Source organism: Physcomitrium patens, chromosome 20, assembly GCF_059467195.1.
Source record: "Physcomitrium patens ecotype Gransden chromosome 20, ASM5946719v1, whole genome shotgun sequence".
NCBI classification, from domain to species: Eukaryota; Viridiplantae; Streptophyta; class Bryopsida; order Funariales; family Funariaceae; genus Physcomitrium; species Physcomitrium patens.
The window spans coordinates 5,561,911-5,581,210 of record NC_143429.1 but is presented as its reverse complement, the minus strand read 5'-3'; the positions used below and the strand labels follow the sequence as shown (position 1 = coordinate 5,581,210).

At 39.0% G+C, this 19,300-nt stretch overlaps 2 protein-coding genes across 22 annotated transcripts; one reads left to right on the top strand and one right to left on the bottom strand.

Moving 5' to 3' along the window:
* The first annotated feature begins 3,392 nt into the window (after positions 1-3,392).
* LOC112273266 (katanin p80 WD40 repeat-containing subunit B1 homolog KTN80.4) lies at positions 3,393-12,679 on the top strand. 5 transcript variants are annotated; one of them, XM_024501796.3, is made up of 20 exons: positions 3,393-3,533; positions 4,563-4,613; positions 4,810-4,948; positions 5,256-5,386; positions 5,677-5,794; positions 5,976-6,202; positions 6,861-6,963; positions 7,311-7,381; positions 7,753-7,827; positions 8,032-8,175; positions 8,343-8,535; positions 8,939-9,523; positions 9,781-9,840; positions 10,082-10,305; positions 10,669-10,797; positions 10,965-11,039; positions 11,174-11,286; positions 11,412-11,528; positions 11,657-11,725; positions 12,131-12,679. In XM_024501796.3, the coding sequence occupies exons 3-20, from the start codon at positions 4,927-4,929 to the stop codon at positions 12,189-12,191; spliced, it is 2,517 nt and encodes an 838-aa protein (XP_024357564.1). In that variant the 5' UTR covers positions 3,393-3,533; positions 4,563-4,613; positions 4,810-4,926; the 3' UTR covers positions 12,192-12,679. The 5 variants fall into 5 exon arrangements, with proteins under 5 accessions (XP_024357564.1, XP_024357565.1, XP_024357563.1 ...); XM_024501795.3 differs by having other exon boundaries at positions 3,463-3,612; XM_024501797.3 differs by lacking the exon at positions 4,563-4,613.
* Positions 12,680-13,541: 862 nt separating this feature from the next.
* On the bottom strand, positions 13,542-18,293 carry LOC112273267 (uncharacterized). Of its 17 annotated transcripts, none has more exons than XR_012216176.2 (10): positions 17,602-18,293; positions 17,254-17,356; positions 16,835-16,924; positions 16,473-16,568; positions 16,006-16,068; positions 15,034-15,561; positions 14,786-14,831; positions 14,412-14,475; positions 14,242-14,322; positions 13,542-13,916 (listed from the first exon to the last, which is right to left on the bottom strand). XR_012216176.2 is itself a non-coding variant. In XM_024501801.3 (8 exons), exons 2-8 carry the CDS (start codon positions 17,291-17,293, stop codon positions 14,313-14,315), a joined length of 873 nt encoding a protein of 290 aa, XP_024357569.1. In that variant the 5' UTR covers positions 17,294-17,356; positions 17,602-18,154; the 3' UTR covers positions 14,201-14,312. The 17 variants fall into 17 exon arrangements, 2 of the variants coding, with proteins under 2 accessions (XP_024357569.1, XP_024357567.1); XR_012216177.2 differs by having other exon boundaries at positions 14,786-14,874; positions 17,602-18,273; XR_016498827.1 differs by having other exon boundaries at positions 13,542-14,139; positions 14,786-14,874; positions 17,602-18,154.
* Between the last annotated feature and the right edge of the window lie 1,007 nt (positions 18,294-19,300).

The window sequence follows — 19,300 nt, the reverse complement described above, 5'->3', positions numbered from 1 at the left end:
ACACACACACACACACATATATATATATATATATATATATATATTACAAGTACTACTTGTGGTTAATCATATTGGATTTTTAAAAACAATTCAGAAGTTTTTTTTTTTTTTTTTTTTTTTTTAATGCTTCTAGAAATGTAATTTTGGCTATGTTTAATAAAAAAAACACAATTGGTCTCAATTTTGCATGACATCAACACAAAATACCATCATCGAATTGTGTTATGTATCATCTTTCTGACTTATTATATTAAGACATTAACATAACATTTATTCAAATGCATTAGACATAATTTTTGAATATTCAAAACTTGCATATCTGAGTTCTGTCTAACACGTTATTACATTTGTTGAAAAATACATTCCTATAATAAACGTTTTCAACCCATGGTTGTACATTTTGTGATTGCATGGATGTTGGGTTGGGCACTGAATGTAAAAATAAAAGTACGTGACTTATGAGTGTGACTAGACACCAAAAGTAATAGTAAATCAAATAATAAAAAATATATAAATAGTTTCACAACTTTAAAATAGTTTAAAATCATGGGAATGCACACTTCTGAAGGCGTGTCACAAAAGATTCAATTAAGTTGCTTTGCATTCTGTAACCTTTGACGTTGTAAAAATGAAAATTGAAAATGTCCAAATGATTAAGTAGATTTAGTTGACAAACTAATCATTTTGCCATGTACACTATATGCTACATCTGCTCTGGAGGAAAAAATATGTAAGTACATCTTTAATTATATATATATATATATATATATATAAACAGTTGAATAGTATTGTTAAGCATTGAAAAAGCTTCCAAAAAGATTAAGAAGATTCCTAAGTTTGTTACTTTTTACATAGAAATTGAGTAGCTTAAGAAAACGGTAGATAAGGTAAATAAATTCCTGGGTGAAATGTTTGGGGTTTAATAAAGTCTGAGTTTCAATTTTCTGTCAGAAGTCATTGTATAAAACTGAAAATAAAATAAAAGTATTATTACTTGTGATTTAGAATAGATCACAATTTACTAGTTAAGATTTACATATAGCATTATTTATTTTATTTTATTTTATTTTATAATGATAATTGAATAGTCAAATGTACTCTAAATACCAAAAATATAAATTAGATTTCATACGACTGAAAAATGTTATATACTTTTGTTTATATTACTACATGAAATCATATTTTTAGAAAAAATACATGAAAAGATCAGTCATTAAGTTTGAATTCCAAATAAGTATGCTAATAACAACCTTAAATTCATATTTACTAATATTTTAAAAAACTGAACACATAATCAAAAATAGAAATCCGCATCTTTATTTCTAGGTATATGTGACGCAGCAAGAATACCAATAGTTCATTGATGAAAGATGGTATAATTTTAAATATCTCCTAAAACCTCAAAGTTTCAAAATCTATAGTTTTAAATAGAGCCGAGAACAATATAAAAAAAATATAAGCATCTTTTTTAGTGCATAATTTTTAAGATTTTTCAAACTATTATTTAAATGGTGGTTAATATCTTCAGCAACACAACCACTTGTTATTATAAAAAAGACCTTTGAGAATTTAACCTTTGAGAATTTAAACATGCAAAAAATAATAATTTCCTTCAAGGATGATGTATAAAGAGGTTTAAAACGCACAATGTGATTCATAATATCCTTTTTCGTTTTCAATCTAATTAGAAATTCAAAATTTTAATTCTTATTACATTTTTGTCTTTTAACATAGTTAGTGTGTTTGAGTTTTGTATTCCTTTCTCCCTTTGTTCTCTTTTGCCAGCTAAGTGTACATGCAAAAAAGCATATACCTCTTTATTCCCTGTTGCCTCTTTTATGCCAAACTTTTTTCTGGATGGGCCATCTATTCTTTTTTTTGTCCCTTTTTTTTTATTATTTTTAAATCGAAAGAAAATTTAAAATAATAATTTTAGCTTGCAAGGTGCAGCCCAACGAACATACCTCAACCCTTTTAAAAAAAAAATAATGCACCAAAAGCTCACTCATGGGATTCCCAGAGTAGGCAAAAGAGGAAGAAGCATTGGCCATGATTTTAACCCATTGCCCAACCAATCATGGCTTGTGATCCCATATCAAAACAAATAATAACAATCACAATTCATTTTCTAAAGGATACATTCTTTCTTTCCTTGTAAAGAAATGCAACATTGTATAAAGCGCAAAGTAAAAAAGAAAATAAAGTTATGAATAAATAAATAAATCAATCAATCAATAATAGAGGAGAGGCTCACATCAATCTATTTGTTGTGTGGGCACATTTGTTTGTTAGTTGATGAAGAAGAACACACCTGTCTAGGATTAGTACATGGAAGATATTAAGAACATGCTTAAAGTGTCAGTTTAACATTCTATGGAAACCTAGAGAAAATTTACGAAACTTATGTAGCAATACACACTTTTTACATGTTTTTTAAAATCTTTCCTTCAATATTTGAATGCATTGATATGTTTTCTACTACACAAGGAAGTCATACGAAGATGTAAAGGAGCTCAATCAACATACTCAAGGCCCACAAACTCATCAAAAGCAACAAGGGCCCATCAATTGTGACCATTGGGGATGGACCCAAACTCAATACCCCTCCTCATTGCATAGTCTCAAATAAACCAAAAAAAAAAAAAAAAAAAAAAAAAAAAACACACACGTCAACGAAATAAAATAAAATAAAAAACAACGACCCTTATAAAAATAACCCACATGTAGTTATCCGAAACGCACTCACCGCAACCCGCAGGATAAAGAAATCGAGAACGGGCAGCAGAAAGAAAAAAAGAAAGAGGGGGCATGGAACGAAGTTCCCAGGGGCTTGTTCCCACACTCTCATGCTTCGTCTCTCTCCCAGGGCAGGGCAGGGCTGGGCTTGGCTTCGCTTGGCTTCGCTTGACTTGGCTGTGCTTTGGAGTCTTGTTCGTATTCTTCGCAGCCCTTTCTCTCGTAGCCTTTCTCTGCACCTCTTCCCCTTCCATATCCCCGCCATTGCCTTCGTTGCCTCCCACTTCGTGGACGTCGTCATCGTCCTAGGTGACTGTGTTACTGGAGCTGCACGGGGCGGGTTAGGAGGCGCTTTCGCGGGGGCTGCGAAGACACTGTGTGGAAGTGAAGAGTGGAGGAGGAGGAAGAGAGAGGAGGATTTGAAGTAGGAAGGAGGAAGAGTGAGGGAGAAAAAACGGTGGAGAGTTGTAGGGGGAGCTTTGCTGGCCAGGTGCGTTGGATTGAGTGGATGTGAGAGGATTTTGCGAAGGGTCGGAAGGGGTGTTGATAGTGCCAGGTGTTTTAGAAGCCTGGAGGTGCGGAGGCAATGTGTTGGAGCAGTGAATGTCGAGACCAGGCGGAGGGGTGGTGCCAACGGGCGGGCGCAGGTCGTTGGTGTTAATTTGAAAGGGGGGATACTGGACAGGGGAGCCGAGGTGTGGTGCTGGCCATGTTGGTAGTCTTAGTGCGAGGAGGAGGAGGCGGAGGACTCTGTGATTGTGTCGGGGTTGTGTTGGAATGATCGGGAGCGATGGAAGGTAGGAAGAGGAAGGGTTCGGGGTTTGATGACCTTGATTGAGTGGCGATTGAGTGGGAACACGAACATTTGTCAATGTGGTATGATCTCTTGCCTGTTTTCATCGATATCGTGCTGGTGAGGAGCTGATGGATATGCTTATGGCCGTGGTGAAGTGATTTTTTTTTTTGATACGATCGGCAACGTGAGGGGGATACTATTGGCATGACGTGCGCTTGGTGGTGATCACTACAGTCTAAGACGATCACTTTGCCGTTTCTTGTGCTCTGTCTTCTGCCACAGTGTAGGGCTTGGCTTCTGTATATAGATCTTGCCAGTGGATGCTTTGCATGGCCATTGTTATCAACATCCACGGTATTCCCGTTGCGCCGATTTAACTCAGAGCTTTCCAAACACGCTCTATTGCCTCTGCTGCGCTCTCTGGCACTGCTCGGTTGCCTGCATCGGACCAACGAAGTGCTGTGGCATCCATGAAAGCATTTTCTATCTTGTTTCTTATTTTGAGTATTCGGCTTTATGTTTCGGGTGTCCTTACGACAGGATGATTGTGGGAGAATGGGGCACCGACTGTGCTCTGTTGTCTTGTTATTTTTGTTACTCTGATAAATGAAGTGGACCTGATATTATTCTTACAAATGCTTTTGATATCTGGTACCTCAAATAGGTTACTAATCCAGGAAACCTACGTCGTATTAGGGTTTTCCGTTCACGTGTTTGTACTAGAGCTTTCAAAGCGCTTAATCTCTATGACGGTATGATACTTCGCAATTTCCCGGGGCGAAACGTTCAATTGTCAATGAGGTTCTACTACAAATGCGAGAAATCGATTGACTGGAGTACACTCAAGTTATTAGAGTACTCCGACGAACTCTGAACTCGAGTGATCGGTTCTAAAACCTAGAATTTCTTAGAAACAACGGTCATTTTAAAAGCGAGTGTCATGATTGGATTCATGCTAAAGTCGTTTGCAGCAGAATTTCAATTGCTAATGATTACTTTTCTGTGGCAATGACTTTCTCTGAGTCTTTAGGTTGGGGTATTGGAGTTTTCTGCAAGACATCATTAGTGTTTTGGTCGTAAGGTACAGTTGTTTCTCGTGAAAATGTTGAGCTTTATTGGAGGTGATTTAAGCCTTAGTGATGCATGAAATCCTTCTCTGCCGAACTGCCCGAATATTGGTTCTAGTTGCGCCAATCTTTCAGAATCACATGCTGTTATTTAGTTGGATGCTTATTAGGTGTCAGGTTACTGACCTTGAAGTTATGCTGTTTTCCCAGCAACTTGGCGAATGTAAATGTGGAGCGTTGAGGAGCAGCGCAGGAACAGGCATATGTTCTATGTAACAGAATTTTTTGATTCAAAATCTTGCAAAACGACAATTACACATTGGCAAAATGAAGCGAGCTTACAAATTACGTATCCTAGTGTTTCTTCATCTCCTGCATTCTCTGTTGAATTTATTCTAAAATTCTGGCACTCGGTATCGAGCCTCACTTTCGCATATATCTTCTCTGTCTGTTGAACAGTTCACACTCTTCTGCCAGACCTATTACCAGTGGATTTTTGTCATTACTCTACTTCAACGTGAGGGTTTATGCCGGGAAATTTATCTTGCTAATAGAAGTAAAATATCATGATTTCGTATTTCAACTGTGATTGTTGTCATTTCGTCTCGATGAAGTTGCTGTGGTCCAGATCATGTTCCTTGACTACTAGATTGCAGAGGAATTTGTTGCGCACGCGTCCGATGTCAACTGCCTCAAAATTGGAAAGAAGTCCTCCAGGGTCCTGGTCACGGGCGGGGAGGATCACAAAGTTAACATGTGGGCTATTGGCAAACCTAATGCTATACTGGTATGCTCGACCTTTTCCATATTTGCATTGTCTGTCGTATCCTTTCGTTACGATGTCGTCATGGCCAGTCAATGACGTAGCTAGGTTTGAATTTCGAATTTTTCTTTTGGTGTTTCTTAAAATGCATACCTGGACTCCCTGTGTTTCCGTTTATTTCAGTAGTAGAGCTCTAGATACAGAATAATAAGATAAGTTCCACTCCGGGCACGGTTGGTCTGGCATTTCTATTGTAATGCACAAACAAGTGGGTTGGAAACTCGCACTTAAGTCAACTTTGGATGGGCTTCTAGAGTTTGGCAGGTCACACCAGTGCAGTGGAATCGGTTACTTTTGATACAGCAGAGGTTGTAGTCGTCGCCGGAGCTGCAAGTGGTACCATCAAACTTTGGGACCTTGAAGAAGCTAAAAGTAAGCTTGTTAGAGCTTTCTCTCTCTCTCCTCCGGTCCAAGTATTACATGATTAATTTGAGTTTCTATTCCATGGTTTGTGTGGTGTGCACGTATTCATTCTAGATCATGGATGCGATGCTTCGTACTTCTAATCAGGCAAAATTTTAGATCTTACTGACATTTTTATACCTGGGTGCAGTTGTACGCACTCTTACAGGTCATCGATCAAATTGTATATCAGTAGATTTTCATCCTTTCGGAGAGTTCTTCGCGTCGGGATCTCTAGATACAAATCTCAAAATATGGGACATTCGGCGAAAAGGATGCATCCACACTTACAAAGGACACACGCGAGGCATTAATTCCATCAAATTTAGTCCAGATGGGCGTTGGGTGGTTTCTGGGGGTGAAGACAATATTGTGAAAGTGCGTTTTCTTGAACACACTATTCCTTTCTCTGTTTACCTTTATTGAGTATGAAGAGTATCTGGGGACAAATGGGGCTGAAGAACTTGTTTTCTTTGTGAGATGATGATTTAAACTTTCCTCACAGTAATGTTACGTTTTTGTGAATGTCGTCTTATTATTGAGATTTCTTTTTGGACGTTGATCATTTGTAGGATTTAAGTGCTGCTCGTGTATTTATGTTCAAGCAGTCCAAGAATTTTCTGTTAATTTCGTGTGTTGGAAGCGTGTGATATATATTTCCGTGATATGTTCTGTTTGTATGGACGTTGGTTGAATCGATATTGAATACTGACCTCAATGTCATATTCTTGCTATACCGGATTTGGTTTTCCTGTGGTGTATTGAATTTTGATTAGCTTGGGTTGTATGCTAAAAAATTTCATCCAACTTGTCTGCTGCATATTGCAATATTGTAGGTGCTAAGGTACATGTACTCAGATGCGGTCGTCGGCTAGTTGTTGTCCAATTTGCTTCTGAAGTTAGGATGTTGTTCTGCTTAAGATCATTAAGCTTGGTTATTTGTGTCTCCACTGTTCTATGTGAAGATTTAATCTTTCTTAGAGATTCAAGCTGTAGATAGCTTGCGGTAACTGATGACATAGTGTATATATGGCAGCTTTGGGATTTAACCGCTGGGAAGCTAATGCATGATTTCAAATATCATGAAGGACAAGTCCAATGTCTGGACTTCCATCCTCACGAATTTCTTCTTGCTACAGGTAGGCTTTCTGTGCTGCTGTTCTGGACGTTTTGAATTGCCTCAGGATTTGCAGTTATATCTTTCTTTGATATGCAGATGCTGGTTCAAACGTTGGTTTGTTTTCCTGGCACGGATTGTGCGCAACTTCAATTAAAAGTTGTGTCAGCACGTACGATTTAGAGACCATTATATTTGTGGTCTTTGCATTCTTATCTATATTAGCTCTTGTTTTAAGTCAAGGAAAGATCAAGGGAAGTTGGTGAAAATCTGTTCTTGGTTAGAAGGTGTACCACTGCTCACAAATTAACGTTTTAGTGCGAAGTGATGTAATATGTCATTGTGGTGCATTTGGTGCTTTGAAAACAGGTTCCGCAGATAGGACAGTCAAATTTTTTGATCTCGAAACTTTTGAGCTCATTGGGTCTGCTGGTCCCGAAGTAAGCTTCTCGTTTTCATAAATGAATCATGCGCTTGCAGCTATGATATTATCTATAAGCTATAGCTGCCTTGTAGAATCTGATGGAGCCAACTCCAAATCTCTGAAATTTCATGAAATATTAGCGTGTTAATTTCATCCCTGTTATCTTTCGAACGTTCTTACTAGTAGCTGATAGTTGATGATTATCCTGAAACGGCGGTATTTAAATATCGGTATACCCGTTATTCATGAAATTCAAGTAACTTAATCACACATTTAGAATATTTGTGTCACCTATTCAATGTGCAGGGCTACGTTTTTTCTTATGAGTTGTGATGTACTCATTTAATTCTGTCTGGACTGGTTGTATTTTTGCATGTCTATGTGCAGTCTGCAGGAGTGCGATCTATGGTTTTTAATCCAGATGGACGAACTGTATTATGTGCTATGCAGGATAGCCTGAAGGTGAATTTTTGTCTTCATTTGGGACCTGCCTTTATTAGGACGTTGTTAATGTTTGCTAGGCTGTTCTCATTTTTGTTATTAGCTTGATTTTTTTGACTTTGCCATTGCTAGTGAAAAGCACATCGTAGATTTTGTGCATGGAGCTTATTTTTTTGAAACTAGTTAACTATGTTCCTAATTGTTACGAAGTGAACCATAATGCAGGTTTTCTCTTGGGAACCGCTCAGATGTCACGATTTAGTAGACGTTGGCTGGCACAAGCTTGCGGATCTCTGTATCCACGAAGAAAAGTTGCTCGGATGCTCTTTTAACCAGAGTTGTGTTGGTGTATGGGTTGTAGATCTCCAGGTGCATCTCCCTGTATTCATGGTTATGGTTCATTCTTTTTCATCTGCAACTTTCCAATTTCATTTTTCTAATTTGCGGAGAACTTTATCTCCATGCTTCTTAAGGAGCCTTTCTCTGCTTTTGATGTTTGACGTTGCCGTATTGACTTGGACAATCTGTGTGCGTAGCGTGTGGCTCCTTATCAGAATGGGAGTGCAGGGTGGAAGGATGGTCCAAGCGTTGGGTTCAAAGTCGACAACGACGGCAACCAAACTCCACAAGAAGTGCGTTCTGTCTCACACCCCAAGACAGATGCTAGTGCGAGTCTTCCTCACATGATTGACGTGACAATGAAGAATGTGAAAATCACCCCTGCTAAAGGTAAGCTATCATACTATCAAATACGTCTAGTGTCATTTACTACAAATGCAGCAAATTTTCAACCAGTCTCGTGCATTAGCAGATCATGGGTTGCCCAGATGAGCTTTCAGTTTGTTGATGTGTTTTGTATCTATTTCAATTTTGATACAACATTATTTAATGAATTCTTTTCCTTATTGATAATTTATGTCTGGGTTCTAGTTGAATGTAAGGGTTCTTCAGACGACAAGATATTGTGAACTTTTCCGTTCGCTTGTCTTGTCTTACAACACCTGTTTGTCATAGCGTATCAAATCTTCAGAATCCGTCTTATACGCTTTTATTTTGTTTTATTTTATCTAAATATCTTCTTGGTGATTTTATAGTATATAAATTACATCAACCTGTTCTTTAACATCTGCAGAAACAAGCAGCTCTCACCCCCCTCAAACTGCACCAAACAGTGGTAGAAGACCTGCAAATATCCTTACCACGGTTCCTGCTACTCCAACACCTACTATAGCCTCTCGTAGAAGTAGTATTGCAGCGCCTAAGGCGACTCCACCCAGTGCAAGCTCATTCAGATTTTCTAGCCGATCTGATGCCAATGCGGGAGGTAGCCCAAGACTATCGACAGCTTCTGACTGTGAGCCTGGATTGGATGATACAAGGCCGACTGTAACCGCAGGTGGAGTGTCGATGTCAACATCTAAATCACATGATCGTGATTTAGATAACGTTGACGGGAACGGTGATGGCGCTAGTGATGCTTTTAGGACGGATCCTATTCCGCACGTGAATAGGTCAAGCTCAGCCCGTAGGCCAGATAGCAGTGGTCACGGCTCGGCATCTCAGTATGGAAGCAGGTCAAACCTGATTTCTCATTTGGGTACCAAAGAAGACGATGCAACTGTCAACTGGAACGGCAGCAGAAGTTATAGTTCTAGAAGGAGTTCATCTTTTGATGTTCCTTTGGATAACAATCTGGGTCGTTCTCATTCCTTTTCAGGTTAGTTCTGTTTCCTTGAATCCTGTCATGAGTTTGTGATGCACTTTTTTCGATGAAATTCTGTTGAAGTTCCTGGCTTGCGGGCTTATGAAATTGACTTCTTGATTGAAGATATTGACGGAACGATTCAACATGTTCATCTATAGCTCTAGTAGCACCACTATCGTATAAAATATACCTTGATTATATTCCAGTAACCTTTAAAACGTGCTTATGTTCAAAGAGTGAAAATTCACTTACACTCTGTACACTTGCAGATGAATCATCTCGTAACCAGGCTACTAGAAATGCTACAGGAACTGAGGCATCCACGACAGGTACAGATCTCATGGACCTGAGGCGGATTTTAGTTTTAGTCAAGATATAATGTAGGAATGGTCAATCATGGTCGGTTTCATGCTTGTGTGTCCTAGATATCCCTGAATGTATTTACAAGATTCTCTTTCTAGTGTACAAACGTGATGTCTCTGATGATTTGTTTGCGACTGCAGGATTTTCATAACACCTATGCCTGTTGAACTCGATCCATTTTGTGGCTCACTAATTCATTTTTGGCAGGACGTGTTGAAGTTGGGACGACTAAAGCTCTTCTTGCCCAATGGGAGAGGAAAGAGAAGCCGAGGCTTCCAGAAAATTCAGCCTTTGTAGAAAAACCGGTGGTTGTGGAGAAGTCAATGCCTGAACCCAGGTCATATGTTGTGGAGAAGTCGGCTTCTCATGAGGCGCCAAGTGGGGGTGGTGGAGTTAAAACGCTTGGGCTGGATATCAATTCATTTGTTCCAGTATGCTTATTGGACCTTTTGTATTTCCTATAATTGCCATTATTTCTTCATGTATTTTTGTTCGATCTATTTTTCATATTACATCCTCAATGATCATATTTTTGTGTGAGGTGTTGTGAGGAATCTTTATTGCTGGTTTTGTTAGATGCGTACATCTTCGGTTTGTTATGTAACTAGCAGCTGAAGGTTCAGACCCAAATGATGACATGAAGGAATCTAACGTGCGTTCAATATCCTTTGTTCTGGATGCTAGCATTCTGAAATTTCTAAGTTTCACCAAGCTTTTTGCATCACCAGTGCAGTTATGATGCATAATTACCACTTTCTCAACTTAATCTTAATTGTTTTTGCTGGGAAGTGCAGAAAGGTAGTAGTCTTCTTTCAGAAAGGAAAATCTCAGCGGCGAAGCAAGATACCGAAATCATTGAGGAGTTACTCCTTCAGCACCATACAATGGCTAGCATTATGCAGTCGCGTCTTACAAATATGCAGGTATGTATCCGCAACTTGATGTTGCAGTTTGTCTATTATTGTTGCAGAGTACGTCATGAAACTCTTGTTCTTTTATTTTGCAATGAGCAATTAACGAAACTTAAACTAATAAGTTTGACGGTCTTTGGGCTCTATGATATCTTCAACATTATGTGTTACCGTGATAGGTTGTGAGGCGTTTCTGGAATAAGAATGATATGAAGGGTGCCATTGAAGCTATGAAGAAGATGACCGACCACTCTGTACGTGCACAAACACTGTTTTCTTCTTTCTCAAGTTTTTTGTGAAGTATCTTACGAATAAAAGCAGACTGCTTCGATGTTTTACAAAATACATTAGGTATCAATCTAACTAAGGACTATGTTTTCTGGCGCAGGTACAAGTTGAGGTTCTCTCTGTGTTCATGGAAAAATCGGATCTCTTGACGTTAGAGATCTGCTATTTGTTAATCCCCTTGTTAAATGGTCTTCTTAGTACAGACAACGACAGGTAATCTAGCATGGCTTGACTTTCAACTCTTAAAGTGTTGACGTAAATAAGGATAATTTGAATAATGTAATAAGTTCTACATCTTGTTTCTTCGTGTGGTTTTCACCTGAACTATTACTCTGTAGATTCCTTATGACGGCTCTAGAGCTTTTGGGAAAGCTTGTGGAGACGTTTGGTCCGATTATCCATGCCACTCGAACTTCCGCACCATCAATAGGGGTCGACTTACAAGCAGAGCAACGGTGTGTAGCCTTCGTTTGAGCTTGTAATCTTGTTATCTCTCCACTTATTTGCTGTTTTCGTGCACTTCCGTAGCTCGAATCGCTTTTCAGCATAATCTCTAACTTAAGTAATCTGACTTATAAAACAGGCTGGAGCGATGCAATATGTGTTATCATGAATTGCAAGCTGTAGGGCATAGCTTGTTGCCCCTCATGAGGTAACTTACATCCCTTGTGCTATGTGCGTATATGCATCTCCAATGTAACCTTGATACACAGTGTGTTCCATCATATGAACCGCATCGTTGTGAATGCTTCCCTCTATTAGCACTGCACGTCAAAATCTGTTATTCATATTATTCCTATGGTTTGGGTCCACGTCATTAATTTAATTTCTGCTCATGATTTCTGTTAGCTTCTTCAATGAAGCTTGGTAGCTTTATGGTATGGCTTATGCCAATGTCGCCTAATATAACTTCGGATTCAGATGTTTTATCTACAATTGGACTGCATGATGCGTGTTCGCACATACTCCTTTACTATATATAGATAATATTGTCACGTTTTGGCAGATTTTTTTCAGAAAGTGGAGATCTCATGTGAGGTTCCTTATTTTATTGCAGGAAAGGAGGGGACTTAACAAAAGCAGCTAGGAACTTACAAGAGGCTCTTGGACGAGTTTGATAGGAAATGCCGGCAGATTTTGGTCCTGATTTCTTTGCACCTTCGTTGTGGTAGTTGTATACGGAAAGAATTAGTGATAGGAAGCAAAGTAGGATTTTCTATTGGTGTAGGTAATGAGTTTCCCTTCTAGTTTCTAGCTCCTTTGCACGTGGTGCATTGCCTAGTATTGCTAAAGAAGACATGAACCTTTTTAAGCTCAACCTGCAAGAACCGTAGTTCTGGCAGAATGGGACCGGCTCCATTCCAAAGGAGTCTACCTTCATCAGCAAACGCATGAAACGAGCAGTTGGTACCCTCTTTAACCATAAATTCTTTGCCTGGACTTGACTGGAAAGGCTCTTTAGAATAGTGGGACCTTCACGATCACTGTCTAATATTGTTCACAAGGGGAACTGTGTCCTGTCATATCCATTCTTGACCTGAAGGGATTTTGATCTGGACCCCGTGTAAGGTTTTGTATGTTGAAATATGAGCGTGCTTTGGTATTACTTCGAACTGTTCGGGAACTAAGCAGCGAAAGTTGTTTCTATCTGTGGTTCATCTTCACACCGAATTTATTATTTGTTCAAGCAAACATGCTGTGTGATGTTCATAGGATATGTGATTTCTTGAACAAACTTGAGTTTTTCTTGAACTTTGTTGGATGTGTGAGATGGGTAATTTATTAAGACCTTTGGATCAGGTATCAATAGATACTATACAATTTATCAATTCTATAATAAATTACACTGCAATAATGTCATTGGTCAAAAGACGAGGTTAAACAATTGGTCTATTTCATAACAATTAATAAAAAGCAAATCATGCTGATTTTGGGTTATTTTCGTTCTGCTTATGAGAAAATTGGACACGAGATAATGCAGTATCCGCATTGTTGCGGAACTCATAAATTTTGCATATAGTTGTATTTTATTATGTAGAAATTTCACATTGGTAACATTTACAATACAATATAAAAAAAATATATCGATTTAGAAGAGGTGTTCGTACAACCAAACAGATACAGGATCAAAATGTTTCAAGATAATCTAAACAATGATTATAATCTGCTAAATCACATCATCGAATTGTATTTTTCATTTCAACATTTAACAAAATTTTGTAGATGTTTTGTCTTATTGAATTCTCCATTTGAGGTTCATATTTATGTGCCATATTTAGAATAGGTTCTGAATCATGTTCCTATTCTTCCTTCAAGTTTTGCTATATCAGTCAAAATTTCTTAACATTTAGTTTACACATACCATGGCACAATAATATAAATTGATGAAACGACATTGAGCTTTTTTTGCTTTAGTTCATTGTTAAATTATTGTTGAAGAAAAATGCGAGTTCAGAGAATACGACATAGTCAGGCCAATCCCACCAACATATCATATATTACACTAGAGTGGAGAATGCTTTTAGTACGAATACTCAAATACAAATACTAGGAAATCCTAGTCAGCCATAAGTCTAGTTGACTGGCCACACGACTTGGTAGGAGTCGTGGACTATACAGATTCTCTGACGAACAGACAGCTAAAGTCCATGAGTTGATGTGAGAAGTGTACCACAAGCAAGCTTTCACGATTGTTTTGAGACTGGTAGTTCAGAGGTATAGAAATAAGACTTGTCAATTTGGAATTGATAAAATGCTTCATGATTCAATCTGGCAACCGCGATGCTTAATTGTCAAGGATTGAGTCCGCTAGATTGTGTTGAGTGTAGATAATCACCAGTGTTCTGAAGGTTCATAGGAGAAAATTCTGAGAATGGCTGAAATGTAGTCAACAGAAAGTTCCAAGTAATTTGGTAACACGTACTAGAATCCAAGTCCCCCATGCTGACTGCTGACCTTGCTAGTGTTCTTTTGTAACACCCACATGTACTTTCTTGCTACTACGCTTTCGGCCTCACAAAATGTTGTCCAAGGTGGTGGGTGCGTGTACTACCTTTATTTGTACTCCTATATCAGAAATCAATAATTTCCAAATCACACTTTCAACAGCCTACATGGAGATTGATGATTGATTGAAAATACAGGGAATGCCAAAATCACGGGCAGTACCTGAAAAAGATTCTGAAGTGACGTTGCAGGCGCAGTTTACAGGATACGAGTTTCCATGTACGCTAGCCTTTTTAATTAAGCCTGCCAACATCATGCGCAAGTTAAATCTTGATAATATATTATCCATCATAGAGACAGCCGTTGAGCTTAAGAAACAGGAAATTACTCACTTGCTATAATGGTATGTAAAAGCTGCGTTTTGCGCACTTTCCTTCAGAGCCGAAAATTTAATACCTGATCCAATAACAGTAGCTTGTATTTATGACTCATCTTTCAGGTCTCCATTGAAAACAATCGACAGAGGGGCTACAATAATGATAACTGAGAGGAAATAAGAACCAAAATGCCCTAGATAATACATGCTTATAATATTCTTCATAGAATAAAACTACAAAGAGGACCAAATCATCTCATATGAACTGGCACCTAACGACTGCAAATATTTCCTAAGCTTAAACTTCTGAAATATCAAAACATAGAAATAATCCCACAAAAATGAGATCGAACTTATATTAAGCAGAAAACGCCTTCCCACCCTACAAACCTGTGAGTTGTTCGAAATCTCGGTTTCCTATGATATTCATCCTTGTCTACGCGTGACAATTGTGAGCCGCAACAACCAAATACAAGCACCTGCCAAGGCCGTGTTATACATGGTTTTGTACATATGCTCTAGCAGAAAGCAACGTGTGGACAGGTCTAGACATGTGAACATGAAGGATTGGAAAAAGATGTGAGTGGAAATTGTCTCTGATTTAGGTTTCTGCATAAAGAGACCAGAGATGTATTTACCTCCTCTTCGTTTGCGACCTCTATCTTCGTAATTATCCCTAATCAGGGTACTTTGCATTTCGCCTGATACACGCTGATTCAATTGCTGATCTGTCCTTCTCTGAGCAAGCTTAGAATTCTGATTTACATCACCCCACCTACCACCTACTTGCTCGTGTTTCTCCTTCGATTGGTTTAACACTGCTTTCTCCTTGTCACCTTGTCCTTGTGGTTGATGATCTCCAAAGCTCTGACCCAAAACTTCCAAGCCCAGCAACACGGGGCTTCCGGCCCTTGGACGTGATGCCTTTCGACATCGGTTCTTATCATCCACATATGCCAGGAGGTCAGGGGGGATTTTTGCATTCCAGTCTATATTTTTCTCAACATAAAGATCTGGGTTGTTCACACGTGTTCGTCCAATTATTACAAAATCCCACGTTTCTTTTGCTCCAGTATCGTCCCAGTGCTCTATACTCTCAATTTGGGGTGGCTTGCTCCAGTCAGAAAGACTACTTGTAGCAAGAGCTTCCCACGCACTTGTAAGGTCTGAATACAGCGATACCAACAAACAAATCGGCAAAAAATAACTAAGCCCCGAGAAGGAAAGCTGTTAACACATACCAAGATTAAGACATAATACTTAGGTGGAAGGAAAATATTGCAGCTCATAGACTGAATGTTAAGTAGTGCGTAGGTTTCTTCGAAATCATTCAATACATATCTGAAAATTCAGACAAATTTCAGCTTCGACACTCCAGCTACCAAGCCGTTCATATGAGGTTACTGCCTCGGAGAGATATACAAATCCAAACCCTGAAGGACTAGAATACGAACTTCAAGAGCATTACACCACGCATGTGGCGAAACCACTCTATTGTTAAGTTGGAAAATATTTTACCTCGGACAGATTGGGATGATCCAACGGTTAGCACAAATGATCAATTAAGCAACGCCAGTTAAAAAGGGTAAGTTGGTGAGCAGCAGACATACCTGTTGCAGCGTCATTATCAACTGGAGTTGAACCCCAACCATCATCAGCTTTTGTCTCGGTTTCTGTTATCAAGCGTAAAGAAAAAGAACTAACATAAATCACTAATCAGGATTCCAGATGCAAGATGCAGGAACAAGAATCTCAATACAAAGTAGATGTCGAAAATTTCCACTTAGACAGAAATCAGTGATCGAAAAGTGGGCTTGAATTGAAACTCAATTGAAGGTCCCTCTAAATAACCCAAGAAACAGATTCACGAACAGGCGATTTATTATATGACTTGTTTTACAACTAAATTTATTGGGAATTTCTCTTAGAAACAGGCTTTCCCAGGGATTGAAAGTCACCAACTTATAATTTAAAATACACAACCAGTTATTAAGTATTAAGTAATAAGACAATGCTGTAATCACAGCTGACCAGATATTCAAGTTAATGTAATTCGCATGAAAAAGAAAAATTGTACCTCTGACATCACTACGTCGGACAGGACCATCTGTAGAAGGAGGTCCATAATCAATTAAAGCAGTGCTATCCCATCTTGTGGCTCCTCGCCCTTCCTCTACAGATGCGATCAAGTTGATTAAAGGCTTCTTAATATTGTCTCAAAACCTGGAAAAGCAAAGCTATCTAAAGAGAATATGAAATAAGGATACCTACAGGAAACCTTAAGGATGCAATGGTTCATCACCTACAACAAAACCAAATTTCTAGATAGCATTGTTAGGCTTGATGACACTGTGAGTTGGTAAAAGATATTTGCTAGGTTATGAATTATCAGCATAGAAAGAAAAACAGCTGGATATGACGAGAAACGTTGTGCGTCACCTCGGGGTGCATTATGCAGATGCTGAGTAGATGACTCCTCCCTGTGGATTGAATTTCTAACCCGCCACTCTCTACCATTGCCTTTCGTTTCTGATACAAAAATATATATATATATATATATATAATTCAGGTTGTAAGAGTGACTCAAGCAGCACCGCTAGAATCCTCCTTTTCGAGCATGAAAAGATTTAAAACCAAGTAAATGACTGAAGACATAGAAAGTGAGGATTAAAGATCGGAACAAATTGACAATTGAAGACGCAAAAAAACCATCTCTAAGAAACCGACTAGGCCAATGAGACACACAGAAACTCGTCAGACGACACATAGACTCAAATTCCCTACGTATCAGGAGACGAGGCTTAACTCCATCCATCACATGCGAGAATACCAATACATCGCAATTATATAACACACACCTTCGGCAGAATATCTCCAGCTTGAACGCCGATTCTTCATCCTGCTTCGTGAACTACCTCACCTGATCCGCCTCACTGTAGTATGACTAAAAAGTGATCACTTCTGATTGATGCACAGGATCACAATCCATCAAGTACGTCAGAACAAGTTTCCTAAGAACGGAATTTCTACCTTGAACCGAACAGGATTGAGCAAACAGACTTCTCTCATTGCTTTGAGGTCCAAAGAACGCTGGAGCCTAAATTTCTCTGATGCGAACCTTCTTATACCAAGTTACGGCTAAAACAACAACCCTAATTCTGAAAACAGAAAGATCAGCATTAAAGTGAAGCGCAAGGATAACTCACAGCTGGCGAGAAGGGCTTCCTCCCTCTAACTTTCCGAAGGACCTTGCGCGCCCAAAACGCATCCACCAATTAAGAACCTACTCGACAGTGAAGAGCAGAGACAAAATTCTGCTACAAAACCTCGACAAGAGGTGCAATTCACAAATTCACAATTTCCTTTCAATCCCCTTCAATCCACGACCGAACCACTCCTACAGAGCCATTCTCTTCCGAAACAAAAGAAACGCACGCCTCATACAAAAACTAAAACGATTCCTGAAGACTAAGTCCGCCCTCGGCAACGCACGTCACAACCACCAATCCCCGTCCGATGCCGCCAGGAAGACGTCCGACCCACGCTCTTCCCAGACCACATCGCCGGGAACAGAGTACACACAAAATTTCCGAAACACAGCATGAAAATCCCGCCCTTAACAGGATTGCCCACGCCTCTCCGCCCTTCTACTGCTGCCACTCCTATCGCTGTCACTACATCCACTGCGCAGGCACAGAATGAGCATTCCAAGACCAAAACCACCACCGCGCAGGCAAACAAACGAACAACGAGAGTCCCGATTTGGGAAGTAGTAATCCGACAAGGCGGCCCCGCTGCTGCTGCTGGCCAGCGCACTGCGATTACGGGGGATGCGTGCTCATCGCAAGTTCAGCGCTGAAATCGCCGCTCCGCTACGCCACGCTCGCAACGCGACCACCGTTCCTTGCGCAAGCACATGACCTTTGCCGTCGCCGTTTTCTGGGAACCGGAAGGGGGGAACGGGGATCTGGGAACGTGGTTGAGAACATTCAAGGGGGTAAGTTCCTTTCGATTGGGTGTTCGTGGGCCGATCTTTTACCCACTCTGTATAGCTTTTTCTTTTCTTTTTATATCTCTTATTATGAAGGTCTTGATGTGATTCAATGGCATTTTGACCCAAATGCTATGAATGAGAATCGTGATGCTTTGCACTTAGATTTTAAATTTTTATGATTTCTACAAAAAGAAAACATTTAAATTAATATTTAATCTAATTCATCATTCAAGTTAATGATGTTAAATTTAACATTAATTTGTATTATAATAATCTAAAATAAAATTACAGTCATATACTTCAATCAATTTTAATATTTCAACACAACTTGTTGTTTTTATTATTGTGAATTTAATTTGTTCTTGCTGTTGAATATTTACTTACTAATTAGAAATGTCTCATAATTTGTTTATTGTTTAATTCTCGTTTTTAGAAGGTGCAAAAGTTAAATTTTATCATCAAATTAAGATTTCCACTGATAAGAAACTTCCAGCCGCGATGAGTTTGAGAAGAAATATTCTCAACTCATGTTTTAGAAAGGAAATCTCTACTTAATGCCCTCTGAAACAATATCACAATTTAAAAAGATTATTTTCCAACTGGTACTGTTCCGGAGTCTCTTTGACACACATTGCATTGTGAACAAGACAATATTAACAGGCACACAACAAGATAGGTAATAGTTGAGCTATTTTACGAGTTACGGAATCAACAAAGCAGGCACTTCAATCTCGAAAATCTAACAAAATAAAACAGAGACTCGTAATCTTGATGTTTTAAATGAAAAATGAGATTCACAATAAATTAATGTTCTGTAATTTTAGACTGTGTAAGTTCATGGTGATCCCAGATAGCACTGAAGAAACGCCACCAATAGATAATCGAATGTTCAAAGATGTTAACTCAATTCC

Bases quoted from the DNA above. Each gene is read 5' to 3' on its own strand.
- LOC112273267 (XM_024501799.3), bottom strand. From the start codon at position 17,293: ATGAAGAATCGGCGTTCAAGCTGGAGATATTCTGCCGAAG. The intron at 16,925-17,253 runs GTGTGTGTTATA...TTTTTGTATCAG, and splicing joins CTGGAGATATTCTGCCGAAG to AAACGAAAGGCAATGGTAGA. The intron at 16,569-16,834 runs GTGACGCACAAC...TCGCATCTGTAG, and splicing joins TCTGCATAATGCACCCCGAG to AGGAAGGGCGAGGAGCCACA.
- LOC112273266 (XM_024501797.3), top strand. From the start codon at position 4,927: ATGAAGCGAGCTTACAAATTAC. The intron at 4,949-5,255 runs GTATCCTAGTGT...ACTAGATTGCAG, and splicing joins GAAGCGAGCTTACAAATTAC to AGGAATTTGTTGCGCACGCG. The intron at 7,382-7,752 runs GTAAGCTTCTCG...GTCTATGTGCAG, and splicing joins TTGGGTCTGCTGGTCCCGAA to TCTGCAGGAGTGCGATCTAT.